Source organism: Schistocerca nitens, chromosome 2 (assembly GCF_023898315.1).
Source record: "Schistocerca nitens isolate TAMUIC-IGC-003100 chromosome 2, iqSchNite1.1, whole genome shotgun sequence".
Classification (NCBI taxonomy): domain Eukaryota; kingdom Metazoa; phylum Arthropoda; class Insecta; order Orthoptera; family Acrididae; genus Schistocerca; species Schistocerca nitens.
Genome location: NC_064615.1, coordinates 263368872 through 263393756, shown reverse-complemented (window position 1 = coordinate 263393756; position 24885 = coordinate 263368872). Strand labels below are relative to the sequence as shown.

At 44.3% G+C, this 24885-nt stretch overlaps 1 protein-coding gene across 1 annotated transcript in view; it reads left to right on the top strand.

Moving 5' to 3' along the window:
* The window catches only part of LOC126235999 (mucin-17-like), a 351820-nt gene that overhangs the window by 121783 nt on the left and 205152 nt on the right, over positions 1–24885 (top strand). Inside the window, exon 2 of the mRNA XM_049945007.1 lies at positions 22146–22292. Within this exon, the coding sequence (XP_049800964.1) occupies positions 22146–22292 (147 nt within the window). The remainder of the gene's footprint in view (positions 1–22145; positions 22293–24885) is intronic.

The window sequence follows — 24885 nt, the reverse complement described above, 5'->3', positions numbered from 1 at the left end:
CGGTAGCGTTCTCGCTTCCAGAGCACCTGGTCGCAGGTTCGATTCCCGGCGGGGTCAGGGATTTTTCCTGCCTCGAAATGACTGGGTGTTGTTGTGTTGTCTTCTTCATCATCATTCATCCCCATTACGGTCGGAGGAAGGCAATGGCAAACCACCTCCACTAGGACCTTGCCTAGTAAGGCGGCACGGGTCTCCCGCGTCGCTCCCCTACACTCTGTAAAGAAGTATGGGACTCATCATCATCATCATCATCATCATCATCATGTCATGTAGTAGTCATTCCTGCGCATTTATTGGCTGTTAAAAGTTCTTGATCACGTAAAAATAAAACATGCGTTTGTAATTTATTGATGAGATATTCGAATGCTTCTCTGCTCATTCGCGTGTTTTCGACGAATTTGTCTGGTGATCTTCGTAGTTAATATTTATGAAATTCTCCATGGAGATTGCTCCCTTTGTAAATTTCATGCACAGCATTCCTTTTCGCTTTATTTTCTTAAGTAAACCTAATTTGTAGCCATACTCTCCAGCTACAGTATTCTTCAGGTTAGGGACGCCGTTTTATAGAAACAGCTGGTTGGTTCTAAGCAGCCATCTTGTAGCGCGACATGGTGGCTCACACGCAGGACACCCAAGCTTTAGCTAGATGCTGCTGCTTGTCGCTGGAGTGTCGCGTATCCAGAAGTCGCGCGCATCAGTCTTTTTGCTGATTATATAAATATAGTAATCATACCCAACAAACAAGAATTAGAAGAACAAGAAGTTTAGTACAGTTCTAAGTTACTTGTGTAACCAGTCAATTATAACTGGGACATCTCCTGACTGGCTAAAATATGCAGATGTTAAGCCTCTATTCAAGAAAGGGGATAAAGAGATACCATCAAACTACAGACCGATTTCACTTTTGCCAGCATTCTCAAAAATTTTAGAAAAAGTAATGTACAGGCAGCTGCTCAACCATCTGACCACAAATAACATATAATCAAGAACACAGTTTGGATTTCTGAAGGTTCTGATATCGAGAAGGCTATTTACACCTACAGTGAAAATGTACTTAATTCATTAAATAACAAATTACAAGCAGCGGGTATCTTCTAAGATTTGTCAAAGGCATTTGATTGTGTGAACCACAACATCCTTTTAAGTAAATTAGAATTCTATGGTGTCACGGGCAGTGCTGCAAAATGGTTCAAGTCATACCTCACTAACAGGAAACAAAGGGTGTCAGTGAAGGGACTAGTGAATTAAGTCATCAGTCATCATCAGAATGGGAAGAAATTACATGTGGTGTCCCACAAGGATCCATCTTAGGGCCATTGCTTTTTCTTGTGTACATTAATGATCTCTCATCAGTTACACTGCCAGAAGCAGAGTTCGTTTTGTTTGCAGATGACACAAGTATTGCAATAAATAGTATGTGAAGTGTAGTTCTAGAAAGATCTGCTAATGATATTTTCATGGTTATTAATAAATGGTTTAAAGCCAACTCACTGATATTAAACTTCGAAAAGACTCACTATATGCAATTCAGAACCTGTAAGAAGTTTCCACCCAGTATATGCATAAAATACAAAGAAGAGCAGATAGAAGAGGTTGACAGTCTTAAATTCCTGGGATTACAACTTGATAATAAATTCAGTTGGGAAGAGCACACCACAGAACTGCAGAAACACCTTAACAAATCTGTATTTGCAATTCGAGTGTTATCAGACATAGGCGACATAAAAATGAAAAAGCTTGCATACCTTGCCTACTTCCATTCCATAATGTCATATGGTGTAATATTTTGGGGTAACTCTTCACGTCAAACAAAAGTTTTCAGAGTCCAAAAGCGTGTAATACGTATTATTTGTGGAGTAAATTCACGGAAGTCCTGTAGAAACCTCTTCAAAGAACTGGGTATACTAACTACTGCCTCTCAGTATATTTACTCATTAATGAAATTTGTCCTAAATAATATATCTCTTTTTCCAACAAACAGCTCAGTTCATACATACAATACCAGGAACAAAAATGATCTGCACAAGGACTTAAAAGCACTTACTTTAGTTCAAAAAGGGGTCTACTACTCAGGAACACTCATCTTCAATAATTTGCCAGTAAACATAAAAAATTTAATTACAAATAAAGATCAGTTTAAAAGGAGCCTGAAAGACTTACTAGTGGCCAACTCCTTCTACTCCATTGACGAATTTTTTAGTAGAAACAAATGATGTATTGTATATATTCATACTATTAGTATTGTTATTTCAGCTTTAAAAAAAATTGACATGTTCCACAGCCACGAGGATCTCCTCAGCACGGATCTATGGAACGAAAACTAATCTAATCTAATCTAAGGTGAAGAAAACGTAAGTAATGTCTTTCTGAAAATTATTAAGTGGTTGTGTGCAAATTGATTCTCAGTGAAGCTTGAGAACACACAGCACATACAGTTCTGTATAGTAAATGGCATAACATCATTGATAAATATAGTCTTTGAACAGAAGTGTGTTTCCTAAGGCAGAATATTCAATATTTCTGGGTGTGTGCGTTGATGAGAAATTGAATTGGAAGAAACACGTTGATGAGAAATTGAAATGGAGGAAACACATTGATGATTTGCTGGAAAGGTTAGGTTCAGCTACTGATGCAAATTTTGATGATAAACACGTCAGTAAATCAGGCTACTGTGCCTATTGTCATTCACTGCTTTTGCATAAAGTGATTTGGCGGCAAACCAGTGAAGACTATTTACTACGTAAGTATTAATTGTAACCTCTATCGACTTTAGAATGATCAGACCCACAGTCAGAAAATCACACTGTTATTTCACTCCTTGTTGTAAATCCATGATATAAGTGAATATAATGACAAAAACTCTGAACCAAGAACCCTAACACTGAAATGAGAAAAAGCCTGATTGTCAGCCCCCCACCCCTCCCACCACCACCAACATCTTTCAATATAACATAGACTATAACTCGACGTACATCATCAGAAATGATTTCAGCAGCTCCTCGTTACAAAAAACATTCCAAAGACAGCGTATTCGTACTCAGTAACCATTTAGTACACATTCAGAATTTTCAACTTCTCATTCAAAGCATTTTCAACATTACTGCAATTTGCTTTCATGGTACTCCTGTAACACACAGATATCAAAATTTCATTACTCGCGTAGTCTGATAAAGATGCTCTTTTCTCTAGTACTTTCAGAGCATCGCCATCCATTTCAAAGCATCGCAGAGTAACATAAATTTGTCAAAATACTTGAGGTTCCAGCTTAAGTTTCCCACTTACAATCATATTTGACGTTCTGACTACAGTCATCCAATATGATAGCAATACCCAAAAAGGCTTGACCCCCAAACTCCGTTAAATGCATTTGATTTTACGGTTTGGGCACCCACAGCTCAGATGCATGACAGAAATATTCATTTGTCCATACCCGCGGCTCTTGTAACTATACAATTCATTCGGTTCTGGCAATTTGAATGCAATCTGAACATCGGAAGTCTATGTTCTTTTTACGAACCAGTGTTAAATCAGCTGTATGTAAACAATTAGGATACAATTAAATCATCACAAAACTGGTTGTGTGTGATTGTATAATAAAGGAAGTACTTACAATTAATAAGGCTACCAAAAGAGTTTGAGTTTTTTTAAATAAAATAACTCTTCCATTAATTAATTCTGAACACAGTCGTATTCTGTTCAATAAAGCATGTTTACTATGTATGACAAAAAATTCAACGTCCCTATTGACCAGGTTTCCCCCAGGTCCGTTTATTCGCCTTCCAGAGCCTGGGAGTCGTTACCAGTTTTTCATCTTATCATACTTCATTGATTGCATCTATTCCAAACCGTGTTCAGCTACTGCAGATTTACTTGGTTATCCCAGCTTAATGTCATGTTGGTGCTCCACACATAGATCTTCCACTGTTCTGGTTGTGTGACCAGTGTATAATGTACCACACTCAGAAGGGATGTTGTGGATGCCTGCATTTCGTAATCCACATTCATTCTTCGTAAGGGGAAGTAGCCTCTGCCGGCGGCTTGATGGTCATCTTAACTAGATTGTGTATTGGGGTGACCAAACTACCTTCTGTCTGACCAAGACATCCAAGAATTGCATCTGCCCGTTTTTTTCCAGATCGATGTTATATTTGATGTTATAGTGACACGAGTGCCGTTGAAGAAGTAACTCACGGAGTTTCTTCAGTACATGGGTCAGATCAAGAACATGTCATCCAAGCATTGAAACACATTGGTTTGTATGAGCTGGTCCATAAAGTTTCACGACCACTGGGGATAGTGAATTGCCCGTGACTGTGCCTTCAGTTTGTTTGTAATATTGCTCCTTGTGCAAGAACAAGGTGTTCAGTAACACCCGCCTGAACAGGTCTGTCATTTCAGGGTTGAACTCTTCAGTTATTACCGTATCCTTTAGTGACAATTGGGTGAACAAAGAAACGACATCAGTACTGACCATTCTGTCAGCATCCAAAATGTATAGGTCTTTCAGCTGTTTGCTGAAATCTGTCGAGTTATATATGTATAAGGTGGCAGCATTTCCCTACTGAAGAACTCAGCAGCAGAAAATGACGAGATAATACGTGGAGATACCTATTTTGTTGACTGCAAGACACAATGAGGTGTCTTTCTTATGCACTTTTGGTAACATTTAAAACCTAATTTGCACTGGAGCCTGTCTGTGCCCATAGGATGTTGTTAGCCTTCTTTCATGATCTTGATGTTTTGAGTAGCACATTTGTCTTCCTGTTGACCTTTTTGATGGTGTCACTGACAACACATCTGTATGAGGGATCACCCAACAGAAGGTGAATTATATTGTCATAATCCTGCCTGTGCATAATAACAGTGACCATGAGTACTGGGACTGGGAGTACTACAATGCTGTGGCCAGAATGTGTTTTAAATGCAAGGAGGGAAGCTTTGAGAGTTTCACTTTTCTACATACAAAAAGGTTTAGAGGAGGTCCCTGGAAGTTCAAACTCTGTTACATACTTCTGAAACGGGACCCTGTTCATAGAAAAATCTAATTCCCAACTAGAGAAGAACATTCAGAGTGTTCAATGCCTCTGGGACTGTGCAATTGAAAACGAACTGCATAACACCTTGAACTATAGCAAAGTTGTTGTGACTGCAGGGATCTGGTTGACATGTCCGAAGAAGAACTGAAATTTGAATTGGCCCAGGAAGGCATTGTTGATGTGCAAAACGTAATGAGTAGGGTGTATATCAGTCTGGTGAAATCAGACTTGTTTGTACTGACTGTCGGCAGCACGAAACTTCCAGAGCACATTAAGGCCTGTTTCCTTCACCTCAACACATGGCCTCATTTTCCCAACCCAGTGTGCTGTTTTACATGTAAGTGCTTTGGGCACACCACCTTTGGTTGTAAGGGAGAAGCCACTTAAGGGCAAAATGTGGTGAGATCACCCACGAAGGAGTTGGTTGTTTGTCTCCTCCGAAGTATGTAAACTGCTCTGGGGATCACTTGCCTGGAGTAGAGACTCCAGCGTCTTCCTTGAAGATTGAAAGATACAAGGGTTCAAAACAACTCTGCTTATTTCGTATGGAGGCCAAAAAGATCTATAAGGCCCTGAAGTTCACTACATTTTTTGTGTCTGTTCTTAAACACCCTGTTCAGAAGAATGGTGCTGCTACACACAGAAATCGAAGTCTCACAAGTATAAGAAAGATAAGCAGAAAGGTAAACTATTTTCTGAGACTTTAGATGTTCCGCTCTGCATCCCTGCAGCAGTCGAGCCTATGCACACTGTCAACGGATCACACAACTAGATGTACTATGACCCAGTAGCGAAGTATTTACACCTGTCTTTTCTTTTTTCATTCACCGTTTTCTCAGACCTGATTCCAATGCTCCTTCAGTGGAACCGTAACAGCTACCATTGCCATCCGACCGAACTCCATTATTTAATAGCTATTTACTCTGTAATTGGCATAGCACTTCAGGAAACACAGTTCATGGCAAACATAGCTCCATGCTCTGAAAAACTACAAACCCTGCTGTACCAATCGTGTTAATGTCGAGAGAGAGCTTGGTTTAGTCTGTACCCTCATATGCTCTGATAACATCCAGAGAGCAGGTGCCCCTTACCACTGCACTAGAGGCTGTGACTGTTAGTGTCTACCTGCCAGTTTGGATGACAATATGTAATTATTATCTACTCCAGACAGACGTTTCTAATGTCAGGAGCTGAGATTTAGTGGAACATCTACCTCCCCCTTCCTCTTGTTGGGGACTCAGTGCACATAAGCCTCTGTGGGGCAGTGACACTATGTCTTGCGGAGGCCGATTACTAGAACACTTTCTTTCAGAACTGTACCTCTGCCTACTCAGCACTGGAGCTGCAATACATTTCAGTACAGTCCGCAGAACAAACTCGGCTACTGATCTTCTAGTTGGAAACCCGAGTATCTTAACCTGGATTCAGTAGCGCATTCATGGCCATCTTTGTGAAAGCGACCATTTTGCTATTGTTCTCTCCCTCTCAACTCACAGACATCTGGAACATGTCCCACGTTGGTCACTTCAGAAAGCTGACTGGCAGGCTTTCTCATCTACAGCCACTTTTGCAGCCTTTCGTATGACAGATATCGACAAAATGGTACAAGATACTATTCAAGTTATTAATCCTGCCACAGCAGCATTGACACCCTCTGGCTCATCCCAACAATCAGCGGTGCCATTGCGGTCCAAATATTTAGCCACAGCTACCAGGGGATATTGCAGGGTGCGTCAGTGCCACAAGTGCCATCCCTCTATGGATAATTCAATAGCATTCAAGCGACTGTGGGCGAAAGTGCGGTTTTTATTAAAGAAAAGGAAGCAGGACTGTTTGGACCAATATGTATCATCTGTGTGATCCCACACCCCATCGTCCCAAGTAACATCTATGGCGACCCATCACCCATGTCAATGGTAACAACTGCACTGATCCCTTGGTACTTGCTGATTGTTTTGCGGGTCACTTCACTGAAGGGTCCACTTGCAGTAAGTGCCATCTTCGTTTCATGACTCAGAAACACATTATTTCCCTCTGCGGGTCTGGGGGTTAGAATAGGCCCGATGTATCCCTGCCTGTCGTAAGAGGCGACTAAAAGGAGTCTCACTTTTCGGCCCTATAAGTTCAGGTCCCATTTTATGGTTTGACATGTCACTTTCCAAATTCTACAGAAGTGTGGGCCATATGTGGAAGGACACCTTACGTGGTGCGTGAGTTATCCATAGTGCCCTTAAGATTCGATCTCCTCAACCTCTTGTCATGGCTTTGTATCTCCACCTGCAATTCAGCTATTTGGGTGAGGACTCTTTCCAGGGTATGTCATTTTCCGTTGTCTCCTGTCCTCTCCTGTAAACTCCCCATATGCCAAGGAGTAGATGCCTGTCTTCCTTGGGCATTTCGACCCCTGGCAACAGCCATCATGCCAGGTGGCCTTTGCTGTGGCTGGTGGCGTCCGTGGGGAGAGCCCCTGATCGGAGTGGATGAAATCAGGCCAGATGACCCACAATGAAGTGGACTAAGTCATCTCTTGCTGGTGACCGTACGACTCCAGCAGTCTCTAAGAAGGGCGAGATCGAGTGCAATGCTAACAGATATGACCCTAAATCGTTTCCCTCCCTCGCTACACCATGGAAGGGACGTAGGGCTACAGAAAGAAGAGAGCCATATTCGCCTCAGTATTTAGTCTGTAGCACAGTGGATGGGGATTCCTTTCTACCTATGAAGCCTCAATTTTTTGTTGAACATCTTGAGGATAAGTTTGGGGAAGTGGTAGCGCTGTTCAAGATGAGAAGTGGTGTAGTCTTGATTCAGACAGCATCTCCAGCCCAATCCCGGGCGTCACTCGCTTGTGACTGGCTGGGTGATATTCCTGTTTCCGTCACTCCCCATAAAAATCTCAATGCGGTCTCCAGGGCATTATTTTCCATCTCGACCTCCTCTTGCAGTCTGACGACGAGCTCCGCGCCAATCTTGAACAGTGGGGGTGTTAATTTCGTCTGGCATGTTTACAGGGGCCCAAAGACAACGGGGTTGTTCCCAATGCCTTCATTTTGGCCTTTGAGAGTGATTCATTGCCTGGAAAAGTCAAGGTGATGGTTTACCGCTATGACGTTATAGCAGACGTCCCTCCCCCTATGCAGTGCTTTAAGTGCTGGAAATTCGGGCACAGGTCTTCCCGCTGCACTTCCAACGCCACATGTCGACACTGCGGACGTCTCCACTGCATCCAGATACTCCCTGTGCACCTCCTCCCATTTGTATCAACTGTGGAGAACAGCACTCCCCCCTGCTCGCCAGACTGCACAGTACTCCAAAAGGAGCGGTAAATTATGGAGTACAAGGCGTTGGATCGGTTGACTTACCAAAAGGCTAAACGTAAATTTGAACAATTACACCCCGTTCGATTGACGACCACATACGCTGCAGCTATAATACCATCGCCATCACAAGTATGAGTCGTATCACACTCTGTGCCACGAACAGTGGGCCCTCCGGGCCTCCAGAATACATCTACCCCCTTGGTGGTAGGGGGATAATCTCCATCCATTGCTCCAAAGGACCTACTTCCAGAGCAAGGTCCCCAAACGCAGGGGACATCGGTCCCCTCCCCCTGAGCCAGAGATGCAACATCCTCCTCTGGCTCCTCTCATGTGGAAGAGGTCCCTTGGGACCCTCTCTCCTAAGGTCTCCACTAATGCCACAGTCGACACTCGCCAGTGGCTAAAGGAGCCAAAAGCTACTGGACGAAGAGCTTCAGTCTTCCACTGTACCTGAAGCTACTTTGGAGAAGTCCTCCCAGGTAGCCCCTAAAGAGAAGCGAGAGGGCAAGCAAACAAAGAAGTCTGCTAAGAGGAAGGTCACTCTGATGGCCCCAACACCACCACTCCCTACCAGTTCTGGACCTGCTGATGAGGTGGAGATCTGCGCATCCCCTGAGGACCTGGATCTCACTGATGCCTCATCCACAGCAGGAATAGATACAAATACTCAAACGGTGGCAGCAGGTGACTCTGATGCGTAACCTGCCTCGTTGCATGCTTCTTGCCTTCCCAGCCTCACCATAACGTCATCCTCCAGTGAAATTGAGGCGGTTTTATCCACCACCTGGCTGAGCTACAGCAATTGTTAAGCTTTACACCTGTTTTCTGCATGCCCTCCACGAAACCTGGTTCCCGGGAATAGGGGACCCCTGCCCTTTGCGGCTATAGGGGATATTACAAGAACCGTAGCGACTATAATAGAGTGGCAGGTGGAGTTTGCGTCTATGTCTTGAACTCAGTATGCAGTGAACCTGTGACCCTTCAAACACCTCTTGAAGCTGTGGCTGTCAGGATAAGAACAACACGGGAAATAACTGTCTGCATTGTCGAAACTTTCCTGTCTCAAATCGACCTCAGCCTCTTAAATACTGCCCCCCCCCCCCCTCCCCCACATTTCAGTGTCGCACATGGCACTTACTCGGCCATTGATTTATCCCTCTCAAGCCTGGGACTTCTCCCATCTGTCCACTGGAGAGCCCACGATGACTTTTGATCACTTCCGCATCTTCCTGTCACTCCCCCAGCGCCATTCCCCCGGACGTCTACCAAGATGGGCTTTAAACAAGGCAGACTGGGAAGCTTACATCTCTGCTGTCACCGTTGAATCTCCACATCATGGTCGATCGATGTGGCAGTTGAGCAGGTCACTACAACGATCGTTTCTGCGGCCGAAAACACGATCCCTTGTTCTTCAGGGTGCCCCCGGCGGAAGTCAGTACCTTTGTGGTCTCCGGAAATCGCTGAGGCAATTAAAGAGCGTCGGCGAGCTCTACAGCGCGATAAGTGGCACCCTTCCCTAGAGCACCTAATAGCTTTTATAACGGCTCCGTGCCCGTGTTCGCCAGCTCATAATAAGACGGAATCAGGAGTGTTGGGAGAGGTACGTGTCTACCATTGGGTGCCATACGTCTCTTTCCCAAGTCTGGACGAAGATCAGACGTGGGTACCAGACCCCGACAGGTGTTACTGGCATTAACATTAATGACGTGTTATCTACCGACGCAAACGCAATTGCCGAGCACTATGCTTAAGCCTCTGCATCAGAGAATTATCCCCCAGCATTTCGCACCCTCAAACGGCCGATGGAAATAAAAGCCCTCTCTTTCACAGAACGTTACAGTGAACCCTATAATGCTCCATTTACAGAGTGGGAGCTCCTCAGAATCCTTGCACATTGCCCCAACACAGCTCCTGGGTCAGATCGGATCCACAGTCAGATGATCAAACATCTTTCGCCCGACTACAAGCGACATCTCCTCGTCATCTTCAACCGGATCTCGTGCGGAGGCGTCTTTCCATCGCAATGGCGGGAGAGCACCGTCATTCTAGTGCTCAAACCCGGTAAAAACCCGCTTGATGTGGATAGCTATCGGCCCATCAGCCTCACCAACGTTTTTTGTAAGCTGTTAGAATGTATGGTAAGTCGATGGTTCTGTTGGGTCCTGGAGTCACGTGGCCTACTGGCTCCGTGCCACGGCGCTTTCCGCCAGGGTCGCTCTACCATTGGTAATGTAGTTTCCCTCAAGTCTGCCATTCGAACAGCCTTTTCCACACGCCAACACCATGTTGCCATCTCTTTTGATTTACGAAAACCTTACGACAGACCTGGCGGCATCATATTCTTGCATTATATGAGTGGGGTCTCTGGGCTCCCCTCCCGATTTCTATCCAGTATTTCCTATCGCTCCGTACTTTCCGTGTCCAAGTTCGTGCCTCCAATAGTCCCCCCCCCCCCCCCCCCATATCCAGAATGAGGTCCCGCAGGGCTCTGTATCGAGTGTTATCTCTATTTTTAGTTGCCATGAACGATCTAGCAGCAGCTGTCGGGCGGTCGGCCTCACCTTCTCTGTATGCAGACACCTTCTGCATTCTATACTACTGCTCCAGTACTGGTGTTGCGGAGCAGCGTCTACAGGGACCCATCCACAAGGTGCAGTCATGTGCTCTAGCCCACGGCTTCCAGTTTTCAGCCGCAAAGTCGTGTGTTACGCACTTCTGTCGGCATCATACTGTTCATCTTGAACCAGAATTTTACCTTAATGATGATCGACTCACTGTAGTGCAGACTTGTCGATTCTTAGGAATGGTTTTCGACGCCCGATTGATTTGGCTACCTCACCTTCGTCAGCTTAAGCGGAAGTGCTGGCAGCACCTCAAGGCCCTCCACTGCCTGAGAAACATCAACTGGGGTGCAGATCGCTCTACGCTGCTGTAGCTCTACAGAGCCCTTGTTCAATCCCACCTGGACTGTGGGAGTCTGGTTTACGGTTCGGCGGTGCCTTCAGCGTTGTGTTTACTGGACCCAGTGCACCACTATGACGTTCAACTGCCAACAGGAGCTTTTAGGATGAGTCCAGTGACCAGCATCCTATCGGAGGCTGGAGTCCCTCCATTGAAGATGAGGCGTGCGTAATTGCTCGCCAGTTAAGTTGCACACATTCATAGTTCTGAGCATCTGAATGACCTTCTCCTTTTCCCATCCACGGCGGTTCATCTCCCACATCAGAGGACCAAGGTCAGGGCTTAAGATGGCAGTTTGTGTCCGATGTCTTTTGTGTGAAATGGAGTCCTTGCCTTTACCACCTATAATCCAGGTCCATTCACGTACACCTAGACCGAAACTCCGCCTGGACCTTTCACACGGTCGTAAGGACTTACACTGCAGCTCTCTGCTGTCACTTCCTCTCGTTCCTTGACATGTACCAGGACCATGAAGTGGTTTACACTGACGGCTCGATGGCTGATCGTCACGTTGACTTCGTGTATGTTCATGGAGGACATATTGAACAGCACTCCTTGCGGATGGTTGCAGTGTTTTCATTGTGGAGCTGGTGGCCATTTCTTGTACTCTTGAGCGCATCCGCTCATGCCCCCGCGAGTCTCTTCTTCTCTGTACTGATTCCTTGAGCAGTCTACAAGCTATCGACCAGTGCTACCCCCGCCATCCTTTGGTAGCGACCATCCAGGAGTCTGTCTATGCCCTGGAACGGTCCATCTGTTCCGTGGTGTTTGTGTGGACCCCAGGCCACGTCGGAATCCCAGGCAATCAACTTGCTGACAGGCTGCACGGAAACCGCTTCTGGGGATCATATCCCTGTAATTGGCCTGCGGTCATTATTACGCCTGAGGGTTTTTCAGCTTTGGGAGACAGAATGGCGTAATCTCAGTACGCACAACAAACTGTGTGCCCTTAAGGAGACAACGAATGTGTGGAAGACGTCCGTGCGGGCCCCTCGCAGGGACTTTGTGGTTCTCTGCCATCTCCGCATTGGCCATACGTGGCTATCACATGGCTACCTCCTGCGTCGCGTATACCCACCGTGGTGTCACTGTGGCTCACATATGACTGTCGTCCACGTCTTGCTGGACTTTTAACTGCTCTGCGGCGGAATTTTTATCGTTCTCAGCACCCTACCTTCAGTGTTGGCCAACAATGCCTCAACAGCATATTTGGTTTTACGTTTTTTTCGTGAGGGTTGTTTTTTTATCGTACCATCTAAGAGTGGGCATTTAGCCTTCTCTCTGAGGTCGCCACCCTCCCCCCATTTTAACTATGTCGCACTTTCTTTGCATTTGTTTGTCATGGTGGTCTACATCTACATCTACATTTATACTCCGCAAGCCACCCAACGGTGTGTGGCGGAGGGCACTTTACGTGCCACTGTCATTACCTCCCTTTTCTGTTCCAGTCGCGTATGGTTCGCGGGAAGAACGACTGTCTGAAAGTCTCCGTGCGCGCTCGAATTTCTCTAATTTTACATTCGTGATCTCTTCGGGAGGTATAAGTAGGGGGAAGCAATATACTCGATACCTCATCCAGAAACGCACCCTCTCGAAACCTGGCGAGCAAGCTACACCGCGATGCAGAGCGCCTTTCTTGCAGAGTCTGCCACTTGAGTTTGCTAAACATCTCCGTAACGCTATCACGGTTACCAAATAACCCTGTGACGAAACGCGCCGCTCTTCTTTGGATCTTCTCTATCTCCTCCGTCAACCCAATCTGGTACGGATCCCACACTGATGAGCAATACTCAATATAGGTCGAACGAGTGTTTTGTAAGCGACCTCCTTTGTTGACGGACTACATTTTCTAAGGACTCTCCCAATGAATCTCAACCTGGTACCCGCCTTACCAACAATTAATTTTATATGATCATTCCACTTCAAATCATTCCGCACGCATACTCCCAGATATATTTGGTCGTGTTTCCAAACATGTATTCATCTCACCTTGTCTTTTTGGGGTAGACATTTTAATGTGTTGTGGAGTGGGTGGCTCATCCTCTTTTATTATTTTGGTCAGCCATCGCAGACCTTATGCTCAATGGTTTTAATACATTCTTCCACTTTTTATTGTGGTGTATGTTTTCCTTGTGTTTTGTTTGTTCCATTCGTTTTATTTTTAGGTGTGGTGTTGGATGTTTTTGTACCTTGAGCCTTGCTTGCTCAGGGAAAAGGGACTGATGACCCTGTAGTTTGGTCCCTTTATGCTCCAAACCAACTAATCAACCAACCAAATACATTATTGAGCACTACCTGCTATTCCTCCATGCACACAGCTCTCTATCATACAGCGCCCCTTTAAGTGAATAGGAGCTTCACAACACTTTGCCATAGTGTCTAGATATGGTCACTGGACCTGACAAAGTCCATAACCAAATGCTCAAACATCTACTGGCTTTTTAATCGCATTGGGGGTGGGGGAGGGAGAATTCCCTTTTCAGTAGTGGGAAGGTTTATTATTCCTGTCCTGAAACTGGGAAAGGGTGCACATATTTTAAATAACTACCAGCCAGTCTCTCTGACAAATGGGCATATTCAGCCACTTGAACTAACGGTCAACCACCGTCACCTCAGATCATGTGGTTTGTCTGAAATCTGGAGTGCCAATGCTTTTGCATATTGCCAACATCTGATTGCTGTGTTCCATGACCTACAGAAGCACATGATACCACCTGGTGACATCACATCTATCTACACTGCATGAGTGGGGTTTCCGGGTCAGTGTACTCATTGTTATCCTTAATATCCTATCTGTCTGACTTTCTTGGTCTGGCTAGGTTCGACTCTCAGCAACCAGTATGTACAGGACACGGTGACTCTCGGGGATTGGTTCTGAGCATAACGCTGTTTGCTATCGCCATCAATGGTATCGTAAAAGCAGTGGCTCCACAGTCTCTCCGGCACTGTGTGTAAATGATCTTTTCCTGTACTGTGCCTCTGCATCACTGTGCACAATTGAGTGCCAACATCAGGGGGCTGTCTGGAGATTACATGACTGGGCCATGGTTCGCAGCTCTCAATTTTCTCTTGCAAATTGACAAGATGTGCATTTTTGCTGACTCTGGACTGCACCCACACTGAGAAATTTATCTTCGTGATCATTTACTTGAAGTCATTTAAACTTTTCAATTCTTAGGTATTTTACTTGACAACGAGCTAACGTGGCTGCCACATTTCCGCTGGCTCAAGGCAATTGGCTGCTCTTCATTTTCTTAGTAATTTCTCGTGGGTTGCGGACTGCATAGTTCTTCTGAGAGTTTACAAAGTGCTGGTTTTATCCCAGTTGGACTATGGATGTGTTGCCTATGGGTCAGCAGCATCGTCCGAACTGAGCTTGCTGGATCCTGTTCCCCAACTGGCATGCGGCTGGCAATGGGGGCCTTCCGTACAAACCCTATTGAGAGCCTCCTGGTGGATGCTGGCATCTCACTGCTGAGGGTAAGACAACAGTAACTTCTGGAAAATTACACAGTCATTGTCTTTCAGACACCTACTCACCCATGTCTCTGAACGCTGTTCCACAGTTTGGACTGTTAATGCATTGCCCATAACTGTACCCAGCTGGGATCCAACTTGATACTCTATTGGATGACTTCCAACAGCCCCCTGTGGTCTGTGTTCCTAGGTCTCCCTCTTGACACCCCCTGTGGTCTGTTCCTGGTCCTGTGATATGGATGGTCCTCTTTTGTGGATCCAAGAAGGGCGCTGCTGATCCTACCCTTCTCTGACATATGTTTCGTTCGATGCTCTACGATTATTCTAATGAGGTATGCATCTTCACTGACTGATCGAAAGTCTATGACAGGGTGTGCAAGAGGACACGAGAAGCACTCTAGGCCGAGTGCTAACAGAGTATACACTGCAGAGTTGGTTCCTGTATCTCAGGCTTGATGGTACATCGACGTCCTGGCCACAACGAACTTTCTGATATATAGCGATTCCATGAGCTACGTAATGCAGCATTCGTCCGATCTGCTTCTGACATCGGCATCCCGTATGCCAGAACAGAGACGCGGAATGCCTTCATCAGAGCAAGTGAAACCAAAGCAGATTTTTATGGTATGACCAAGGGCACTGCTGGAGACGAAAACACATCCTCATCTATCAGTCAGCGGCCACCAGGGCCTGTTCCCGACCACTGCAGATCGACATCAGAGCCAGAGATCGCGATCAACAAGTAGACTATTTTCTTACAGCACTCAGGTGATCTAAAATAGTCCCTGAAGATCAATCTGCTAACTGGCCTTATAAGCTGACACACCATCGGCCAGAAGGCACTTCGACACGCCGCCCGGATTTGTAGGAATCTGCCATCCCGGCCGCAACATCCATGCACCTCATCTGCTGGTAGTCCCGGATCGTCAGGAATGGCGGCTTCAGACTGCGACTCAACGAGAGTAACGTAATGGTGGTGTGGCCTCCATGGACAGCTTTGTGGTAATGCTAGGCCAACCAGTCTCTACTATTGTTTCCATCTCTTCTGTGGTGGACTTCTCGAGCAAGTGACTTGTGAGGGAAAAATTTTGTTATTCTTCTGTTGTAAGATCCGAAGTGGGGCCCATCCTTTGTTTCATGTTTAAATTTTGTTTTGAGGAATATCGTTCACGTTTTGTCTCTGCTACTGCAGGTACAACGACATATCCCTGTGCTATTTCAAAAATCTTTTGTTTCATGTTTAAATTTTGTTTTGAGGAATATTGTTCACGTTTTGTCTCTGCTACTGCAGGTACAACGGCATATCCCAGTGCTATCCCAAAAATCTTTTGGTATCCAACATCCAGGACCAACTGGTTGACTTCTACAGCTCTGGAAGGACAAAGACTTTCATCCCATGCAATGAACTCGCTGACCATCTAGCTAAAGACACAACTACAGAGGTGTAACGCGAGGTCGGAATACCAGGCACCGACTTACAATATCAACTTCAATGCAATATTTAGAGACTCTGGAAAGTGGAATGGCAGACTATTACAATCCCAAACAAGTTGAGGGCAATTAAAGGGCCCATGAAGATGTGGCATACATCTTTCCAGGCCTCTGGGAAAGATGCCATTGTGTTCTACCGATTATGCATCAGCCACACAAGACTCACCCACGAATTCCTTCTGTGTTGGGTTGATCCTCCTCACTGCAGCTAGTTCTTGGTGAGTGTGCCCTGCTGGCTGATCCGTGTTACTCTCCCAGCTTGCCTGCCTCACTACCTGACGCTTATGGGTGATGAGACAGCCACCAACAAAGGGTTGAATTTCCTGAGGGAGAGCGGTTTTTAACTGAACTGTAATACTCATCCTCTTTCAGTGTTACGAGTGGTTGTGGGGGGAGCGCTTCTCCCTGCATCAGGTGCCTCTTACGCGACCCCTTTCTTCCCCCTCACCTTTAGACTGCCTTGTGCAAGATGCTACCTGGCTTACCTCTATTTCCTTTCACCTGTCATTTTACAACTGCTGTTAAGCCCCTTTTCAAACTCTTTGACTTGCTTACATAGCTGGAACACCAAGTCCCCACATTTTTACCTTTTTAGGTGTTTCTCCCATGAAATGGAGGGACAGATGACTATGTTGTAGTTTAGTCCCTTCAAGGAGATATTCATCATTATCATCACTTTACTGTCTTTGACTTTGAACTGTTTGCAATCTTGCAGGCACTGGATCAGATGAGGCGTACTTCTAGTGCTGAATTCCTCATTTGTTCCAATTCTCTGAGTGTCATTCACTCTGCAATGCTTGTACCCAACAGATAAAGTAGTCCAGAATATCTAGGATGTCCTCCATCAACTACAATGGCTGGGGAAGCTGGTGTATTTGTTGGGTACCAGGGCGCATGAGTATTGTGGGGAACAAAAGGGGTGATGTAGGTGGCAATTTTTTTTAGAAATTTGTGTAAGATCTTATGGGACCAAACTGCTGAGGTCATCGGTCCATAAGCTTACACACTACTTAATGTAACTTAAACTAACTTACGCTAAAGACAACACACATACTCATGCCTGAGGGAAGGGGAGGGGGGGGGGAGCCGCGCAAACCGTAACAGGACGCCCAGACCGCGCGGCTGTAACAGGCAAGGAGGCATGTAGTGATCCTCAGTTATTTCAATGTGCTGACCACCTGCATGCTATGACCTTGCTGCTGATGTACAGAGTCATGCATCGATGGGAAGATGAGTGGCGGGAAGTGACTGACAATAAGCTGCATCTAGTAGAGCCCTGTACACTGCTGTAACATACTTCCTTTTGGCCACGAACAAGGGATGAGGTCCCGCTCATTCGTCTTTGCATAAATAACTGTGCACCGCGTTTTACTAGACTGTGTTTTATTTTTCTACCAGAGGGCAGCGACAGATTTTCTGTTAAGTAACACTGAAACGAATGTGGTTAGAGTTTTAAAGTTTTGTGATGTGTCCAATTTGTTTCAGAAAATTTTAGGGAGATGTTCTTAATATGTTAAGACATTGACATGTTCCCCCACATTTCTTGTAAGTGGTCAGCCAGTCACATTTCCATCTGCTTTTCGTATAGCTGTTTTGTGGTTTCACGTCTGTTTTAAACCCAAGAGTAGCACCTTTCACCCTTCTCCACTGTATTAAGACGAGTGTGGTAATGGGGTGATGGTGGCTGAATTAGTATCATTTTGTAGGTTTCCTCGTCACTGAGTGAAAACAATTTTAGACATTTGATTCACATATGTTTCTTTTAATTATGTGTAAGGGCCCTGACAACCCTGGCATTGAGCACCTGTAAGCTACACACACACAATATCTCATGGCAGCTGTCAAGTTGATATGATGCTTCACCTGAGGTGACTAGTATCACGACTGTATCTCACCATATTGGCGGGGAGAAGTCATTTCTCTTTGTAGCAATGTATGTCCTTATATTAGTGTTATGAACAAGCTCTGATCATTGACAACAAATGTCATAAGGGAGTAAAAGTACTGTGAGGTGGTTGTCAGAATGAACAGTTGTTTAAAGAGCTGTGTACAAGACAAAGGGAAATCAGGGTTTAATAATGAAGTCATTAGAGTTGGAGCCCAAGTTCGAATTTTTGTGTGGATGGGGAAGGAAATTGGCTGTACTCTTTCAAAGGAGCTATCCCATAATTTGTCTGGAGGTATTTAGGGAAATGATGAGAAAGCTAAACCTGGGTGGCAGAATGGGTATTTGAACCCTTGTCCTCCCAAAAACAAGTCCCAAGTCCAGTGTGCTAACTGTTGTGCCATCTCAGCAGATGTTCAGAAGAGGTTGTGGAGTAGACAGCAGATATTTCCTTTCTACCCAAGTCTGTGTGTAAACAAATTATAGCAGATGATTTGTACTACACGAGCTTTGGTGCACAAAAGTGTGGTATAGCGGTTAGCGCCGCTGACTGGCGTGTTGTGGGTTGCCAGTTCAAACCTGGCCACAAGAAAACATTTTTTTATTCAGTATTCGTCATTTCTGGAAGATTTTCGAAATTTCTTAATCACTGATGGAAAAAAAATCTCACCACTAAGAAGGAGTTGTGACAAATGAAAGCTAGTAGATGTTTCTACATTTGAAAGGCGATGTCGGTTCAGATATCCCGCCAGTCGCATCAAGAGTGGCACTATTAGCGCCACTATGAGGATGCAAATCATATTTTCTTTAAATACTCGCTGTAATGCTCATGAACGTTAGTAACCTTTGAAATAGGACATGTGAGTTGGTGTTAGTTAAGAATGCCTTTAAGGCAACAAAGAGGCCATTATCAACACCTCACTGAGTGTGAGCAAGGTCGTGTAATGTGGTTATGAGAAACTGGATGTTCCTTCTGCAATATTGCAGAACGACTTGGCAGGAATCTAGGTACTGTACATGATTGCTGGCAGCACTGGTCACGAGAATACACAGTCGTAAGAAGACCGGGCTCTGGTCGCCAACATGGCACTTCCAAGAGGGAAGATCATTGTGTTTGGTGTATGTCTGTGATGCATCTTCAGCAACAGTTTGAGCTGAAATTGGTTACTTCAAGGACAGCTCAGAGTCAGAGGCCCTGTAGCATGCATTCCATTGACCCCAAACCACTGCCGTTTGTGACTTCAGTGGTACCAAGCGAGAGCTCATTAGGGGTCAGGCTGGAAGTCTTTTGTGTTTTCTAATGAACGCTGGTTCTTCTTGCTTCAGTGTCAGTGATGGCCGTATGCTAGGAGGAGGCCAGTTGATGACATGCAGCCAACTTGTCTGCTTGCTAGACGCACTGTACCTACACCTGGAGTTATGGTCTGGGGTGCGATTTTCAGCCTGGTGATTCAGCCTGTTCTGCTGCCATTCATCAACAGCTTTCCAGGGAGTGCTTTCCCACAGGATAAGACATGCCAGTACACAGCTGTTGTAACCCAGTGTGATGTATAGGGTGTTGGCAGGTAGGTTTGCCCTGCTCAATCACCAGATCTGTCACCAATCGAGCAGCACGTACAGGATGTCATCGGATGACAACTCCAGCGCCATCCACAAACAGCATTAAATGTCAATGTACTGACTGACCAAGTACAACAGGCATGGAACTCCATCCCACAAACTGACATCTGGCTCCGTACAAAACAATGCCTGATTGCCTTAAACATTCTGGCTATCACACAGGTTATTAATGAACCAGCATTTCACACTTGCAGTGACATATATCACACATTAAGTTGTGACCTTGCAATGTTAAACACTTAAATATGTTAACTAGACAAGTATATTCCCAAAATGTCATTGTTCTACATTAATTATTTTTTTGGTGTTGCGATTTTTTTCCCATCAGTGTATTTTGGAGTAGTAGATGTTTGTATAAAAGGAGCACTTCTTGTCCAGGAGTTCAATGCAGTTCTGTTCTGGTTGTACGTTGGTTTCACATAATAAATGTACTTTCAGCGCTTCATTGACGACCCTGCTTTTGGTTTTGGCTCGAGTATGTTTACAACATGACAATGTATATAATGACAAAAAATGTCAGCCCAATATTGATTCCCGTGGTACATGCATAGTCAGGATTTTCCATTATGATGACATTTCATTGTGTGCGCTCCCTGCGTTTCTTAGCTAGACACACTGAATCCTTTTTTAGTTAGACGGGATAAAAAGCAATATGAAACGGAAACGAGCATGTGAGGATTGTGCAAGGGAATGTGAATGGTCGATTTCCGTTTAGTGGGAGAATTTTGGAAAAGTGTGGTTCATCTGCAAAAGAGAACACACACAGGATGCTAGTGTGACCTGTTCTTCGGTACTGTTTGAGTGTTTGGAATATGCGCCAGATAGGATAAAAGGAAAACATTGAAGCAAATCGGAGGTGGGCTACTAGATTTGTTAACGGTAGGTTCGAACAATATGCAAAAGTATTACGGACATACTTCAGGAAATCAAATGGGAATCCCTGGAGGGACAGCGATTTGCGTTCCCTAGTAACACTATTGAGAAAATTTAGAGAAACTGCCATTTGTAGCTGACTGTGCAGAACAATTCTACTGCCGCCAATGTACATTTCGCGTGAGGAGCACGGAGATAAGATAGGAGAAATAACTCGTACAGGGGGATAGGAGAAATAACTCGTACAGGGGTATATAGACAGTCGTTTTTCTCTCGCTCTATTTGCAAGTGGAACAGGAAAAGAAATGACAATTAGTAGTAGTGCAGGGTACCCTCGGCCGCCCACCGTGCGATGGCATGCAGAATATGTACCGGACGATCAAAAAGTCAGTATAAATTTGAAAACTTAATAAACCACGGAATAACGTAGATAGAGAGGTGTAAATTGACACATATGCTTGGAATGACATGGGGTTTATTAGAACAAAAAAAAACCCATATTGCTAGACGCGTGAAAGGTCTCTTGCGCGCGTCGTTTGGTGATGATCGTGTGCTCAGGCGCCACTTTCGTCATGCTTGGCCTCTCAGGTCCCCAGACCTCAGTCCGTGCGATTATTGGCTTTGGGGTTACCTGAAGTCGCAAGTGTATCGTGATAGACTGACATCTCTAGGGTTGCAGAAAGACAACATCCGACGCCAATGCTTCACCATAACTCCGGACATGCTTTACAGTGCTGTTCACAACATTATTCCTCGACTACAGCTATTGTTGAGAAATGATGGTGGACATATTAAGCATTTCCTGTAAAGAACATCATCTTTGCTTTGTCTTACTTTGTTATGCTAATTATTGCTGTTCTGATCAGATGAAGCGCCATCTGTCGGACATTTTTGAACGTGTGTATTTTTCTGGTTCTAATAAAACCCCATGTCATTCCAAGCATGTGTGTCAATTTGTACCCCTCTATCTACATTATTAAGTGATTGATTCAGTTTTCAAATTTATACTGACTTTTTGATCGCCCCGGTATATAGACGTAGAAAACCAGTTACTAGGAAGCTCACTGATGCCACACTGGTTGAATGTCTCTAGAGGAATGTTAAAAACTGCATCATCTTGATACTTAACAGTGATTTAATGATCAAAGTATCAAACTGTTGGAGCTTGTATCATCACATTTTTCTGAAAAGAGCCATTGTGATGCTGCTCTACTTAGTTCAACACGTTTGAATGGAATCTGTCAAGTTTAATACAACTATTTTCGAATTGGTGAATTAAAATGTTCGGCTTTGCATAATTCCCATGGCATTTGAACCATATAATTGTAATCAAGGAATATTTATTTACAAAATATCACTGGCAAGTGTTTGTAATTTTGGAAGATTTTTGCCTAATGCTTTTATGAAATGGAATGTAACTGCTTTTTACAACAGCAGTGTTCTGCACAAACGTAAACTTCAGTTTGTTTGCTTTTTCAACAGGTGCGATGGGAAGACAGTTTGCCAAAAGGGATCTGTGCCAGCTGTCTGTACAAGGTGGAGATGCTGTTCGAGTTCCACTGCTCTGCTGTGAGAATAGACTCATTGCTCAGGAAATATCTCGCTTCAGAAGTGACTGTTAAGGAACAGGTAACATTTAATACTTAAGTCTCAATATGCTAAACAGATCATTTCAGTTTAGACCTGAAATTCAAATGTGCAACTACTAAACTGCGTAACGGAGGATATTTTAAGGGGAAAAAGCTTTTGATTTACAAAGAATCTTCTACTTTCCTTAAAGCGTGTAGGATGCAAGTGGGCCGACTTGGTGCAGGGGAGGTACCCCAGGACATTTTAATTTCCACTGTCTATACTTTTACAAATAAATTCATAAAACTTGGTTAGCATATCCAAGAAGGATTCAGGATTCACAGTCATAGCAGTGGAAGTTAAAAAACGTAACAAAATAATTTTTTTACTTGTGAAATTTCATCTTTTTTTTTCAATTACTATTGGCAGCATTTGCTGCTATACGTACACTTTTCTTCATAAGTAAGAAAGATTCTTCGATGAATTTGCACAGCAAACCATACTTACAGGCGTATGAAACTCTAGAATTTATTTAATTTATGAAAAAATGGATGAACTGTTACGTTTTAAACGTCATGTTTAGAAGAAACTCAAATTTTATAGTTAATCATCTCAATTTTTACCACAGTTTTTAATAGATTTGGAAAATTCTACAGTTTTGCATTAAGGAGTTTGTGTTTAATAAGCATACCAAGTTTGAAAGTAATAGGATATTTATTTTGGATGTTACATGTACCTAAGTACAGAAATTTGTGTTTTGTGGAAAATGGCCATTAAAGGTTCTGCTTACATTTGGCATTCTTTTAGAACGGTTCAGCACTATAACCAGGTTCTTTTTCATTTTCTAAATCAGTTTTCTTCCTTTTCACATTCCTTTGGTGCACTCTTTTTTTTATTTTATCGCCTCCAAAAATGATTTACCTACATTTACTACACACACTCCATCGCGTAAAAAGCTTTGATGCAGTACACTCGGCTTAGTTCCCATTTTCTCTAAAACAAAGCTTTGCACATACATCTAAAATAACGCTTTGTGTTTTCTTCCACAAAAATGGTTTTTGGAAAACTTTCCCTTACACATTGGTTAAAACTGTCATTTGGGTTTTGGGTACCGGCTTGAACACATTTCTGCAATAAGTATTTATTTGCAATGTCCCTGAATACAGGTTTGATGGCTTCCATTACAACAGTTGGTAGAGAATCCCTGTGATGATATTCTTCACCACCAGCAATTGACCTTTGGTAGCCACATCATGATTCACTTCCTTTTGGGTACAAGTTGTGGTTAGAGTTATTGTCTGTGGACATTTTGTGGAAGTACAAGGTGCAAACCGGTTGCTTCATATTTTTCAAGTTCCCTGTTTACCTTCTTATTGCTAAGCCATAATATGTCTGTAGCTTGTCAATTTCTGCATCTTTCAGTCACCCTCTCTCTTTTATTCCCTTATGATCAGATAATTTTTTTACTGACAAATCTTGTCTTGGCCTTCTAAGTCTTCTCTGTACATGTCCCACACATTCTAACTTCTGCACAATAGTCTCAGCTACATGTGGAGACATTTTTGAATCTCAAGGAAAGCTTTACTATCACCGTCACTAAGGTACTTCACATATTGCAGCCCACGGGAGGCAACAGTTTTGGTAAACAAGCTGACAACTCCATGCACTTCCATACCTCCACTTGAGCCTTTATAGTTCATATTACATTCATGATCTGGAATCCCTTTCACATAATATGAAAAAATTTGCTCAATACTTCAACATCTAGTACTTTGCCAGTGTCAACAGATGATGATGTAAAAACACCATTCAATGAAGTGTGCCCTCTTTTTTTTTGCCAGATACCATCAAAAGTGGCCACTATGTCCCTGTCACCATCATTTTCGATAATAGATTCTTCTGCAGCACTTTTTGTTGATGATTCTGCAACTTCTTTTACAGCTCCCAAGCAGTAATTCATAATTATCTCTCAAATTTTGCTGGAAGAGGTGAAAGAGTCATCACTGCTCAAAGTGTTCTTGCTGCCTTCTGTCCCCTACCAATACAGCGCATGCCATATTCTACTCTCAAATTCACATTGAGGGAGAAGTTCGGGTCGGTTACACCAAACAATACTCCCATTTTGCAGTAGTTCATTTATTCACCTCTTTACACAAGCAAGAACTGACATGGCGGTTTTGCGCAAAGATAATCTTAGTTTAGTTCAAAGACGATACTCAGATCGATGCTGGTGTCGACATCATCAGCGCCACATAGCTCCCGCAGTATGGAGTACTCTTGAGAGGCCGGGGGGGGGGGGGGGGGGGGAGTGACTATGGCGTCGGCAGGGGTGGTCCGCGGGAGCCGGACCACAGTCAGCTCGACAGCATCGTCGAGGAGCTGTGTCGATAGATGTCGTGAGGGAAGGTTCGGCCACTGAACCTGGAAGTCGTTGAAGCGCACCGGGCGTCGTACTGGGCGTGCTGGTCGTGCGGCGACAGGGAGGCCGGCGGTTTGCGGGCGGAACGGAGCGACGACGACGATGTCTCTGGTGGGCGTGGCGAACACACGAAGCATGTCGGGCGAGAGGGGAACACATTTCACCAGGTGGCAGGGAATGGCGGAGGTTGTGTCATGAGCACCAGATGAAGGGAAACACATGACGAATAGTCTG